At 35.9% G+C, this 14679-nt stretch overlaps 1 protein-coding gene across 7 annotated transcripts in view; it reads right to left on the bottom strand.

The window, feature by feature from the left end:
* Positions 1-14631, bottom strand: part of LOC111057757 — a 74276-nt gene extending 59645 nt beyond the window's left edge. For 2 of the 7 annotated variants that reach the window (XM_039425810.1, XM_039425811.1), the window contains exons 1-3: positions 14421-14631; positions 1715-1770; positions 425-600 (exon numbers count right to left, since the gene is read on the bottom strand). In XM_039425810.1, the coding sequence (XP_039281744.1) occupies positions 425-600; positions 1715-1727 (189 nt within the window). In that variant the 5' untranslated portion in view covers positions 1728-1770; positions 14421-14631. Of the gene's footprint in view, positions 1-424; positions 601-1714; positions 1771-12233; positions 12389-13775 lie in introns of those variants that run through there. The other 5 variants (XM_039425809.1, XM_039425806.1, XM_039425807.1 and 2 more) reach the window with 5 other exon arrangements.
* Between the last annotated feature and the right edge of the window lie 48 nt (positions 14632-14679).

Below are 14679 nucleotides of genomic sequence, written 5' to 3'. Positions count from 1 at the left end.
GAAAGCAATAATAATATGATACAAGTAGAAAATTCAAGGAAATGGAAATTACAACACAAATAAAAGTTTGAGAAAACTAACTTAATCAATTAATCATATTTTAATTAGTGAACTAATCAATAATGTATCTAATTAGTAGCTTACAGCTTAAAAAAACTTTATTTGGGATAACTTTACCATGTTAACTTTAACTTTACAATGGGTTATTGAACAAATTAATAGAAACAATATAAAAAATCTTGTAATACCCTTTATTTTTAAAAACTTTAAAATAAAGTGTACTACAAGATTTTTATATTGTTTTTATTAATTTGTTCAAAAGTAGCCCATGTAAGTGAAGTGTTTTTAATGGGATATTGATTTTTTTAAATCAAAATAATTCAATTTTTCATTTGAATTAATAATTTATTCGTGCATATCTCACCTTTATACCAAACAGATTTGGCTCCTTTATTTGCGTTACTTCAATTAGTAATTTCAATATCTTCTGTATCTGGCTCATGCATAACAAAAGTCTATTCTTGTTATTTTTACTGTCAGCAGAACGTACGTAGCAATCAACTATTTCTAATAGTTCGTTGTTTCTGCGCAGGAAAGTCTGTAAATGGAGAAATTAATATTATTAAGTTATTATTGACTTGAATAAAAAATGGAGTTAGATTCATTAAGAAGTTAGAGCCCAGAACCCAGAGCCTAGACCCTTAAGGTTTCGTTCCAAAGCATGTTTTTCTACTACAGGGTGAACCACGGGAAACGGACGGTTTTGGATCGCGTAGTACTTGGCGGCTGATGGAGGGGGAAACACGCCCCCAAGATCACTAGACTCCCCCACAACCAGCCATTTAGTGCTGTTATGCCGCTGAGGTCGAAAGATCAACAACGTCTATGTTCTCTGAAGAAAAGTTACACATTTTCCAAGAGAATGATGAATTGACGGTGTTGAAGAGTGATGAAGCTCATTTTCATCTGAATGGAGTTTTTAATGAACAGAACTATCGTTATTGGGCTTTGGAAGTTGAGGTCAGTTTCAAATACTGATTCACCACTTTTTATAAATGTGTCATATGCAAACACGCGACGATCTTTCGACCACAGCGGCATAATAGCACTAAAGTACTATGCGATCCAAAACCGTCCGTTTCCTGTGGTTCACCCTGTAGTAGAAAAACATGCTTTGGAACTAACATTAAAGGTCCCGGTTCTAGGTTCTTGGCGAAATAAAATTGCATTTGTTATGTTACAGAGATATCACATTTCTTCCATCGCTTATTGGTTTTATTACCGATTTCATAGACAAATAACGTTTGAAACATCAAACACCAACAGCCTTGAAATTAATAATTTGTATTAATATTGATGTTCTGTGCATGTTATTTAGTCAATTGATATGAATACACTCATTCAAATTGAAAAACCTTCTTATCTCGCATTAAAATATCATACTGAGCAAACCTGTACGAGCAAACCAAATATCAATTGTTTCGGACCGACAAATTTAAGATCTGATGAATGAATGAATCAATGCCATCTTGCTTTTTTATTTTACCTCTTATATTTTAGTGCTCTTTTTTAAGGTCAATGAAGTAAATGAGATTTTATCATTTAAATCAGACAGAGAGTCTAAAGATTAAAGAAAGTATGGTACGGCAGATACTAAAAATAAATTCTATAACTAGGAAGACTGGAATAGCAATGATAATGTACGTATTACTCACATCCATATTCATGATAGTAAGCTAATTTGAATTCAATTAAACATCACGCTGCTACCTGAAAAATATCAAGATACTAATTACATGTAAATGCAATTAATTACATGATTAAGTAATTAAGTAGCGGTAATTTGGAATGAAATCCGAAATCCAGCATAAAAAATTAACAAATACTCGCACATTTACAAAAAAGTTTTCTAACTTTGTGATTCCTATGATGTACCGTCACGTTTGCCATGAAAAGCTGGTTATGAGAAGCCAAACAAATTTAGTTGATACTTGATGACTATAAAAAATGCATAGTGTTAGGAGTTTAGTGGAGGCATTTCCGGGATCTACGGGTGCACTGCAATAGACGATGTTTCTGCCCATGACTGAACACCAGACTTGGTTGGAGTAACCACATTCATATAACACATATCAGTCTAGCCAAACACATATAACACATCTCACTCTAGCCACATCAGTCTGAAACCTGCCAGAGTAATATTCCTAGTAAGACGATTAAAGCTAGTGATCTCCAGGAAGCATCTGGTGAAGGTGTATTTTTCTATGTTTCATAGCTACATTAACTATGGAATTCAATTATGGGAACATGCACCAGGCTGTAAAGATGTACTGCTGCAGCAGAAGAAAGCTACAAGGATCCTTGATACGGGGGATATTTGGACAACCGTCCAAACCAACCCATCTTCATAAGGCAGAGAATACTCACTGTGTCTCTTAATGTGTGACTGTCTATTTCATGTTCTATTTGTGTGACTTTGTCTTATGCTTTTTTGGCTGGCTGACAATAAAATTGTATTTATTTATTTGTGTCCAATCAATATATCTTGCCCACCCTGTTGCATGCAAAAAATTATCACTCATTGACAAGAAGAGAAGACAAAAACTTTTACTACACCAGAGGAGAAGTGAAAATAGAATCCCATTCTGCAGGCTGAGCAGGATTGTTTTCCAATACTATCTCTGAGCATTTACAACGTCTTACCTGAAAGGCTGAACATCATAAAATAAGGACAGAATAAGTAAGTATATACTCACACAATATTATCTGATATAATGATAGAAAAACTGGAGAGATACAGAATTTCTGGAGGGAGTCTCAGGACAATCATGAAAGAAGAAAGCAGGTTGTCAAAGTACAAGTAGCAGAGAGCAAACTCTCTGGACCAGGATGTCATATACGCATGTTTTTGAGCTATCAAAAGTAATCTATTTGATAAGGAAGCTAAAGATACACGTACTGTACCCACCAAGTACAGTACCTACAGCTTATCATGGCCTCTTCCTTAGTTACATCAACTATAGCCTTGTAATGTTGGGCCAGGTAGAAAGATTCACCTGCTGCACAAATAAGTACTCAGAATTATCACTGGTGCACCTAGCGTTGGACAATCTTAAAAAGTCTGTAACTTAAGTACTGACTGCCTTCAGCCTGTAAATATAAAACTTGTCGCTGCACCTGAAGAAGGACTACTAAACAAGTTTGTACATACACAGTTTCCATCAATTGTATTGTCATAACATTCTAATAAATTTAACCTATTTACGAATCTACAACTTCCACAGTATGTATGTGACTTGCAAGCAGTTGGAAAGTTTTAGAAATTTGGTAGGTGTAAATAATGTTGTTGGTGTACTACTGTATACTTGACGAGATCGGAAGTTCCATTTAAATATTCTAAACCGAACATATTTAGTATCATCTTAATACATGCAATGTTCTAAAAGTTCAACTAATTTGACAAAATCCAACAAAAATATTTAACATATTATTGTTGACGTTGTATAGTAAAGTATGTTATAAATAGAAATACAAACCTCAATACCCTTTTTTGAATTATTTTATCACAACATGTTTCAACATTATAGTAGGTATTGTTGACTGGGGTGACAGATAGACAGTGTCAATGTAACAGTGCTTGGGCTTTGGGCTGGAGGGTTTGACTATCTCAAAATCAAACCTTATATCTTCTTTTTCATCCATTACCCACATCTGTATGATTGATGTCGTCATGCCATGAATAAAAATAACAAACTAAACACACTAATTGATCAAGATGGCAGTGATCAAGTTCAAATCGAAAATTATTTATGATACAAGCCTTTGCTCTTAATGGCACTTTAGCTTGATAACATTTGAGACATGTTATCTTTGACAAATTCCTGGACATCGTAATAAGCATTGGTTATCAGGGAAGCGGTCACAACTCTCTCAAAGAACACACTGAGGTGCAACTGCTTCACCCCTGCAGGCAGCCTGTTGTGGTAGTGAGCTCCTATAGTAAACCCGCCATCTCTAGAGGCGCACTCTGGGGACGTCAAATATCTCTCGATGCCTAGTGTTGTGGTGATGCTGATGCACATCACTCCCAGTTAACAAATTCGGTTGATTCTTCTTGACGTACATGAGGCAGAGAAGGAGGAAGTGGCTGATTATAGTTAGAATACCCAGCCTGCAGAAATGGGCTTGCAATGAGCAAGATGTTCTCTTGCAGTAATGATCCTAGCAGCCAACTTTTGCGGCTTCAATATGTCCACAACCTTGGCTGAAATTGACCTCAAAGGAGTAGACCGTAGGAGATATGGTAGTGGAAAAGTGCATGATACACAAGACCAGATAAGCATCCGTCACATGTCTCCTCAGTTTGAGCGAGATTCGAGATTAATTTATTGTCAGAACACTTTAACTAAAGCAAGACATAGCCAACAATTCAATAAAAAGAAAGGGTCAGATCTTGACCACTTGCTGGATGTGGCTGGCCCAGCTAAGCTTTGAATCCAAAAGCCCAACAGCTTCATAGGTTCCTGATCATGAGGCAGACTTCGCTACAACTGCATTTGTGTCTTGCTCTCATTTAGCTAAAAACGATTTACCAGGAACCATGAGGTTGATGACCGCAGATGCTCTGCTGACCTCTCCAACACCTGCTGAAAGTCAATCCCAGATGAAAGCAACGATGTATCATCAGCAAATGGATCTACATCCAGATTCTCCTGCTGCATTGCGCCTGAAATCCAGAAAGCCAATCTGGCTTTACCCCTATGCCTTTACCACTCCACAGCACAGAAGTGGTCTGGTATGTGGGAATCTCAGGAGGTGAAAAATAAAGAGCTTGTGTCTGATCCAGGCAGCAGAGTTCCTGGATTTGAGTTGCCCCGACAACAGTGGGTTCGCCTAAACAGGTTCAGAACTGGCCAGGGAAGATGCTATAACAGCATGCATATTTGGGGATTTGCAGAGTCCCCCAATTGTGAGTGTGGAGAGACTCAAACCATGGACCACATTGTCTCGTCATGTCCATTGTATCATTTTCCTGGAGGCTTGCCTAGATTGCACCTGGCGGATGAGGAGGCTGTGCTCTGGCTGAGGGAGTTAAACGGCATTTGATGTTAATCCGAAAAAAACTGATTGTTAATTGTAAGTTTCATGTATATTAATTAATATTTTATGTTATGACAAATCCAAATTGGTAGGCTCTATTTTTACTTTCCTTGACCTATTACCATAGGTAAGGAAAGTATTGCTTTCCAAAAAAAATTAAGGTACCCTAATTTCAAGTTTTCTATACGTTTCAAGGTCCCCTGAGTCCAAAAACATGATTTTTGGGTGTGTGTATGTATGTGTATGTCTGTGAACACAATAACTCCATTCCTAATTAACCGATTGACTTGAAATTTTAAACTTAAGGTCCTTATACCATAAGGATCCGACAATAAGAAATTCAATAAAATTCAATTCAAGATGGCGGAAAAAATGGCAGATAATTACTAAAAAAACATGTTTTTCACGTTTTTCTCGAAAACGGCTCTAACGATTTTCTTCAAATTTATACTAAGGCTATTCATAAGCCCTATCAACTGACATGAGTCTCATTTTTGGGAAAATTGCAGGAGCTCCGTAATATTCTTGAGGAAAATGGTAGATAATTACTAAAAAACCATGTTTTTCACGATTTTCTAAAAAATTACTTGACCGATTTTTTTCAAATTCATACCCTGTATAGTTATTTATCAGCTCTATCAACTGGCATGGGTCTTTTTCCTGGGAAACTAATGGGGGGTCCACCCCATCCTTGAGAAATGGACTTTTTAACCTCCTTCTCGTGCATGAGGTAGGTAGGTAGAGCAGTAAAATAAATCGTTGAAAATGGAAACAGAAGACCTTAGAAATTTCTATTGACTGTATATCTTTTGACTGTGGTGAATTAAGAGCAGGAAACTCTTTCAATGTTTTATCGCAAACTAGTCAGTCTATTAGAAATAAAATTATAGAAATTGGTCATTGCGGGGGAAAAGCTCCTTTTGGAATTGAAAATAAAAATAAAAAAAGTCATGATGTTGAGAGTATTGCTGGAAATGAGCTAAATAAAACGTACAGAGAAGCTTTGAAGACTACTGAAAAAACTGAACTCAAATCAAAGGAAAGTAGGAAAGGTAGAGTGTTACTATTGACATCTAGTCATGGACGAGATAGTAGTGACCTTCTCAATAAAAGATTAAAAAGAAAGTTTGAGGTTCAGTGTTTCTTCAAGCCCGGCGCAACTATAGAAGCAGTGGTGGAGTCAGCCAAAGAGCAAACAAAGGATTTCAATGAAAATGATTATCTGATTATACTGGGTGGCTCAAATAATATCATTGCTCCTAATTTAAATCATCTCCCGCTAATTACAAAGAAAATAGAAGAAATGGTACCACTCTCTAATACAACAAATGTAATAATAAGTACACTTCCAAACAGGTATGATAAGCCAGAATTCAACAAAACGATCGGTCTGACAAATAAAGCAATTCACAGTTCAATCAACAGGGTCAAAGATAAAAATTCCAAGCAACTGGGGTTATGTTTCCTCAAGGAGCGACTAAAAAGACAAAACTTTACAAGACATGGACTACATATGAATCGATCTGGCAAGAGAATTTTCTGTGATAGACTGGCTGGCAGAGTTAATTGAAAGCAGTCTCCAACCACCAGCTGGTTAGTTATCAGATAGTAACTCCCCTACAGGTAAACAGTTTTTTAGAGATGAATCCACCCGGTCAAATAATAGAGTAAAATCGGGTAATTCCAGTCATACACCATTCCTCTTCAGCATGAATATACAGGGCATTGGACACAAAATAGAAGAGTTGAACGTACTCCTTGCAGATATTAAGTGTCCATTGGTTGTGTCATTCAATGAACATTGGCTGGCTTCATGTGATACTACTATTCTGAACAGACTCAATAACTATATTCTTGCTTCATCTTACAGTAGAAATAATAAAAGAAGAGGTGGTACGTGTATAGTGTTGAAAAAATCCATCAATTTCAAAGTTAGAGAAGATATTGAGGCCTTGTCCATTGATAGTGCATTTGAATGTACAGCTGTTGAGTTTGGTCTGAGGAGAGATGGAATATCTAGAGTATTTGTAGTGATCTCTGTAGGCTCTTGTGCTTGCTTAAGAGGAGCTTCAGGCAGAAAACAATATTTATATGTGGCGATTTCAATATTGATATTCTTAAAGAAAATAGTAGAGACAAGAATAAGTTTTTGAACATCATGACATCGAATTTATATAAATGCATTCTTGACAAGCCAACCAGAATATCTTTGTCTTCAGCCACTTGTATTGATAATATAATTACGAATCACAATGTAAGCAGTATTCATGAGAATATAATAGACCCTGGTCTCTCAGACCATCTAGCCTTAAGTGTCACTCTGGAAAACGGGTTTGCTCCGGAACGCCCTGTATATAGGTTGGGAAGATGTATAAATGATATATCATTGAATTTATTCTACAACATGTTAAAAACGGCAGACTGGTCCACTTGATTGATCAATAATGGAGGTAAAAATTTATTTAATGCATTCCATTCCCTATTTTATCGTTGTTTTATAGAATGCTTCCCACTAAAGAAGTTTAAAGCTACAGTGACCAACTCTAACACGAACTGGGTGACAAATGGAATCAAGATTTCGTGTGGTAGGAAGAGAGAGCTTTGTATAGAGGCTAGAACCAATAGAGACCCCACATTTTTTGCTACTTATAAGAAGATCCTGAAAAGAGTGATATTATTGGCCAAACAAAAAGCTAATGAAAAGCTCATCTCAAAGTCTACTAATGTTAAAAGAGGAGCATGGACTGTCGTCAGGAAAGAATTAGGCCTGTCAAATTGTAATGAGCAAAAGATTGAATTGTCGATGATGTGATCTCCGATCCGGTAAAAGTAGCATCTTTTCTCAATGATTACTTTTTGGAGTGTAGTATTGAAGGGTTGAGCACTACTTGGTCAAGTAGTGGGAAGCAATATCTCGAGAAAATTGGTAGGCAACACGGCTTGTTCAGATTTAAAGCTGTTAGTGAGAGTGAGGTAAAAAGGGCTGTCTTAGGTTTAAAAAATACTAGCTCGTGTGGATGGGATGAGATTTCTTCCAAGGTGGTAAAGCGAGTATGTCCCATTATACTACAACCTCTCACCTACATCATCAATTTGTGTCTGAAGGAAGGTGTATTCCCACAAAAGCTAAAATTTGCAGTCATTAAACCCATCCATAAAAAGGAAAGTAGGAGAAATGTCAAAAATTATCGTCCCATTGCATTGTTGACAACTTTTTCCAAGATTTTTGAAAGAGTAGTATTCCAGCAGATGTCTGCTTACTTGGTGGATGAAAACATTCTCTATAATAGGCAATATGGTTTTAGAAGAGGTGCGTCGACTAAGTCTGCTACCTTCGATGTTGTGACCGATTTGTTGAGTGCTCTGGATGGGTCGCAGAGGGCTGTGGGAGTCTTCTGTGACTTGTCCAGGGCGTTCAAGATGGTTGACCACGGTCTCCTTTTGGATAAGTTGAGGTTTTATGGATTTAGTAGTTGTGCAGAGAATTTTTTTAGATCCTACCTTGAGAGGAGATATCAAGCTGTAAAGAATGAATGTGAGGGCTCTCAGGTATTTTCTACATGGCAGCAAAATGGGCGAGGAGTGCCTCAGGGATCCATACTTGGCCCTAATTTGTTTAATATCTTCATCAATGACTTGCCCTACAATGTGGATGGTAAATTGATATTATATGCTGATGACACAACAATCTTGGTTAAGGGTAACAATAATCAGGAAGTCATGGGAGAAGGCTAAGATTGCTGTACAACAGATCAACAGGTGGTTCAAAGATAATTCATTAAAGTTAAATATGAGTAAAACCAATGTTGTGAAGTTTTCTGCAAGAGGGAATGATAATGATCCACTGGTAGTGGGATGGGACTATCCTGCTTCTGAAAAAAACAAAATTTTTAGGGGTGGAACTGCAGGGGAACTTGAAGTGGGATAGCCACGTGGAAAAGCTCCAAAAAAGACTGTATCATGCTCTCTTCGCTCTGAGAACTGTGAAGGCGAATTCAAATATTACGACAGCTCTAAGGGTCTATCATGGATATTTCCTATCATTGATTAGATTTAGTATTCTATTTTGGGGATCAGGAAGGAACTATTTGAACACATGCTTCAAAATGCAGAAAAAGCACTTCAGGTTCTTGAGGGAGTGAGTCCTTCTTCTTCCTGTAAACCTATAGTCAGGAGACTCCAGCTTCTTTCTGTTCCAGCTATCTATTTCTTGGAAGTGGTCTCTTTTGTGTTCAAAAATTCAGAAATTTTCAATGTTGACCGAATTAATGCATACAGAATGCATACAGTTCTGAATGCATACAGAACTCGAGGTAGAAATGCATGTTTGTTCCAGCTCCCAATTCATAGACTCTCTCTGCTTGAAAAAGGGTCATATTACTCAGGATTGAAGTTTTATAATTGTATTCCAGAGGATATTCGGTTGTATGGTGGTTATAAAGTGTTTTTATCTAAGATAACCAGGACATTGGTAGAGGCATGTCCCTATACAATAGAGGAGTGCTGCAACGCATTCTCAGGATCCCGATCCTGAACTTGACATGTTGCATGCCACTTGAGCCTCGCTCAAAAATGTGTGGCTTTACGCAACTAAATTGTAATAAATAAATAATAATAAATTAAATATAAAAAGAACACAGTCATAGTCGAGATATTTCATCTGTAGAACAGCTGTTTTGAAGACTTTTGAAAAAATCATCGAATTTAACAATTTACACAAGGGATAAAGTACTCTGAAAACAATTATATATACACATATAAAGTAGTCTGATCGTAATTGCAAATATTTTGCCGCCAATCGTCATTATGTTATCCCCCTAAATTATTCTCGTCTAAGAATGAGGCTTACAGTTCAATGAGCAAGGAAAGTTGTGTGAGTGTACCACACCAGATTTTTTACTCTTGACTTCTGTTGCCCTAACCACTGCGACACCATATGCTTATATATATAGCAAAGAGGAGAGTTGCACCATTGTCATGAGGTATCCTGAGGTACCCCAGAACTGACAGGGATTGGAAAGGAAGCAGCTCCACCCAATGACACCACGTGGGTCCTATCAGTTAGGCATGACTCCAAGATGTTCAGAGCTGAGTCCATAACCCCATAATAGTGCTTCTTGATCTGCATGTGATGGTCAACACAATCAAATGCTCTGCTCAAATCACACAAGTGCCAGTGACTCACTATCAAATTCAAACTTATTTTATTGTTGAAACATTGATACAATGGGGCATATGAATAGAGTTGAGCATTTGCTTATACTTCTAAAATATGGAGCATTTGCTTCATTTTCTATGAATAAACGTGAGCAAAACCTTTTGCTCATGCTCATCAAAGAAATAGTTTGAGCATTTGCTCAAAAGTAAAAGCTTTTGCTCAAAATTGTATGAATAAACTAGAGCATTTGCTCAACTTTTGAAGCAAATGCTTCAAAAAAGGTGAGTCTAGTCTAGAGCAGCTTATCACCTTTTGCTCATAGTAAAATGGCTCAAGTAATTCGTATGAGGAAGAGGAAACTATACCAGATACGATCACAACCAATAGTTGAGAACTATAAAACTCTTTTTAGATTCAACCATGATACATATCACCATCATCCCTACAAAAGAATAAATAAAAAGATAGCTAGCTACCTGTTATAAAGATAGCCATCACAGAATAGGAAACAGGTATTTAAGAAGATGAAAGTGTAGACGATTATAAGAAGGTTATTGATATTATAAGAATATGCTGAAGATTATTATAGAGATGACATTTTTTCACGCTATTATTTCAAAATTCTAAACTCAACTAACCTAAAACTCTATTCATAAATTAATAGAAAACAGAGCAGACGACGCAAATACAAGCGGTGCACCCTATTTGCATATTTAGCGCTTCCGTGAGCTATAAAAACAAACTAAGGCTACAAAAGCGAATCAGCTGATGAAAAATCTCTAAAATACGTGAGCAATTTTTGCTCCAGAGTTCAGGAGCATAAGGTAAGAGTAAAAGGTAAAGCTTATTCATATAAAAATGAGCAAATGCTTTTGCTTCTACCTTTTGCTCATGAGCAAAACCTTATGCTCCATGCTCTTGCTCATGAGCATTTGCTCTGGTTTTATTCATATTGGCCAATGTATAACAAAGTCAAAAGTATAATTCTATACTATTAAACGAGCGATTTCTGTTTTATATGTTTGTATGTCACCGGATCTCGAAAACGGCTCTAATGATTTTCACGAAATTTGGAACAAAGTAGCTTTATGATATAAATTCGATTGCACGAGATCTCATCCCTGGGAAAACTCGCTGGAGGACATAAAAAGGACGATTAATCCTTAAAAAACAGCTGACAATTTCGTCGTCTGTCGATAATGGAAGATGCAAGTGCGTGTGTGGGAGTGAGACAGAAATTATGTTCAGCTGTGGAACTATATTGCATTCAATCCACTGATATCACTAGAAATATATGTGGCAAGAAAATAATCGACATTTATTATCTGATTTGTTGACGTGACGAACGATATAAATTTATTCAAGATTCATTACTTTTTTATTTATATTAAAAAATATTTAAGCAAACATAGTACCTATATTATTCTAAATTTAAGTATATCAACTTTTTACATTTATAATCTGGTCAATACCCAGATTGTCTGAAAATATCAAAAATAATTCCAGTACACAAAAAAGGTGATAAATTCTCAGTTGAGAACTTTAGACCTATCAGTATAGTTCCTATATTTTCAAAACTTTTCGAGTACATTTTGTTTCCTCAGCTGGCTGTCTATTTTGAGTCTAATAACTTGTTGTCTCATAGTCAATATGGATTTTGAAGAGGAAGATCAACAGCTATGGCTATTGAAGATATTGTGAAATGTATATTGTCATCTTTTGAGAATAGGGAATACATCCAGTTAACACTGTGTGATCTTAAAAAGGCGTTTGACTGTGTATCACATTGTGTCTTGCTAGCCAAACTCAAGAGATATGGAATTAAGGATGAATCACTGAAGCTGCTGGAATCTTATCTTAGAGGGAGACAACAGTATGTAAGCTGCAACAACACATCCAGCACCAGAGCGGTTGAGTTTGGCGTACCCCAAGGATCTGTCTTAGGATCATTTCTGTTCCTGTGCATGATAATGACCTGTCTGCAAATGTTCCTTGTCGAACCGTACTCTACGCAGACGACACAACTCTTGTCTCAAGCCATGAAGATCTTCACATGTTGCAGCAGATTGAGGCTGAAGCTTTCAGTATGGCGGCTGATTGGTTTGCTGCAAATGGCCTGCTGATGAATGCTGAAAAAACTCAAAGGATTGTCTGTGGTCTTAGAGGTGGTATTAGAAATGATGCATCTGCAGTGAAGCTTCTTGGCATTTATTTGGACTCCAAATTGGATTGGCAGGTGCATGTGAGTGATGTCTGTACTAAGCTGTCTAGAGTGATTTATGCTCTAAGAAGATTAAGAAATACGATTTCATTGGATAAACTGAGAACTGTTTACTTGGCCTTGTTTCAATGTCATATAGAATATGGTTTAAAATTATGGGGACATGCTCCCTCAGAAAATGACATACTCTTATGCCAAAAGCGAGCCATAAAAGATCTATGCTAGGTAAGCCTCCCAGGGAAACATGTCGTCCTTTATTTGTTGAGTTGAAACTGTTAACTGTGCATAGTCTTTATATTTTATCAGCTTTAATAAATGTCAAGAGAAGTCTGTTACAACATAATGAAAGAGGTTCACTTCACAGGTTTAATGTTAGAACCAGTCATGATATTAATGTTCCTAGATGCAGACTTAGAAAGACTCAGGACCACTGGCTTCCTTGTGGTATAAAATTTTTCAACAAACTACCTCTTGATTTGCGAGATGCTCCATTAAATGTGTTCAAGATCAAATTGCATCAGTGGTTTGAAAGAAACCCATTTTATTCAATAAATGAATTTTTATCTGGAGGCTGTGATATTGATGTATAGATTATTTATGTTTTATGCTGTGTTTCTGTGATTTGACCTACCTGACTGTGATTGATTCTTGTTTAATCTCCGTTTGACTTGACTGTGATATAAATGTTATTATTTGGTATTGTTTTGATCATTATTAGATAGCCTATGTTGCTGTTTTTTCTGTTATAATTAATTTGATTATGATCTGGACTGACTCAGCAGTGAAACGGATAAGCTGTGATAAGATTTTTATATTGAATGGACTATTGACATGGAACTTATATTTATATTGTATTAACTATAAATTACTGTATGACGAAACTCTATATTTGTAAAAGCTCTTGAGTTAATAAAATATTATTATTATTTTGGTTAACCTACTCAAGAAGAATTATCAACTTTATATGATGAGTGGCAAACACAGTTCCTATTCTTAGGTAAGTTACATAATTTCTGTTCATGTATTCATCAACTATAGACCATAAATATCTTTGGTTTCTTGCTTGAAGTAAGGATACGATTATTGTTATATTTGAGTTTAGCCTCTCTAACCATTTTTTTGTAAAGCTTTCTCGGATTTATATATTTATCTTTATAATAGTTTAAGCAAGTGGTTTTAAATAGTTCGTACATAATTAAATGCAGTTCTTTTACATGCCTAATTGGCATGTGGTATAACTGGTACTATTGTACCAGTTCATATTAGAAGAATTGTTTCTATTAAGTATACACTTACCGTAACAGGAAAAACCATGTCCACAATACTCAAGAATTTATTGTGAAAATGAGCAAATTTGTCATCAAACACTGAATCAATTTTCTCAGCCATTGCGATTCAATGCATCAATGAATTAATGACCTCCCTCTACGAAAACCAAACTGCATACTTAAAAAAAGGTTCTTTCTCTCAAAAAACTTTTAAAGTTTGGGTTGGATGACCAATTTAACCATACTGTTTCAAATATTGGAGTCATGAATATTGCCTGAAGCTGTATAGGCTCTAGTGGTCACTCTTCTTGTAAAGGTTCTTGAGGAAAGGTAAGGAAAGGTTCTTGAGGTTTTCAAGAGCTCTGCCAATAAATGAATAATTGGAATTGTTCTATTTTTTTACTGCACAGTATAGTTTGACACGAGATCGAGTTTGCATAAATTCTAGTTAGGTACCAAGTAAAGCAACTGTGTTATAAAAGTTCTATAGTGACTTGATAGCCTACTTCATATTATCAAGGACTGGGGTTTCCAGATCCGCAGCAACTTATAACAGCAGCCTTATACTTGAAGTGATTAATTTACTTAAAAAAATAATTCCATACGGTACTATAAAGTCAAACATATTTAAGATATTTTAACGGAAAAAATGTAATATATACTTATACTATACCATTGTACGTTGTTAATCATTTTAGAAACAGATGGCATTACGTACGTAATTAATTTGTAGTTTGTTGAGCTTGCTACTTGAACTTGAAACCTAAAGAAGATTATTTTAAAATTACATTTATAAATAATAATTATTTGAAACCATACATATTTTCAAATCAAAACAAAACAAACACAAATTAAGCAAGGGCAGCTAGATTAATTTCTTTGTAGACTGAAATAAATTTCAGTAGACATGAACTGTGATCTAGAAAGCCGTG

The sequence above is a fragment of the Nilaparvata lugens genome, chromosome 4 (assembly GCF_014356525.2).
Source record: "Nilaparvata lugens isolate BPH chromosome 4, ASM1435652v1, whole genome shotgun sequence".
NCBI classification, from domain to species: Eukaryota; Metazoa; Arthropoda; class Insecta; order Hemiptera; family Delphacidae; genus Nilaparvata; species Nilaparvata lugens.
The sequence above is the reverse complement of the archived record's forward strand: the minus strand, read 5'-3'. Positions and strand labels throughout refer to the sequence as shown.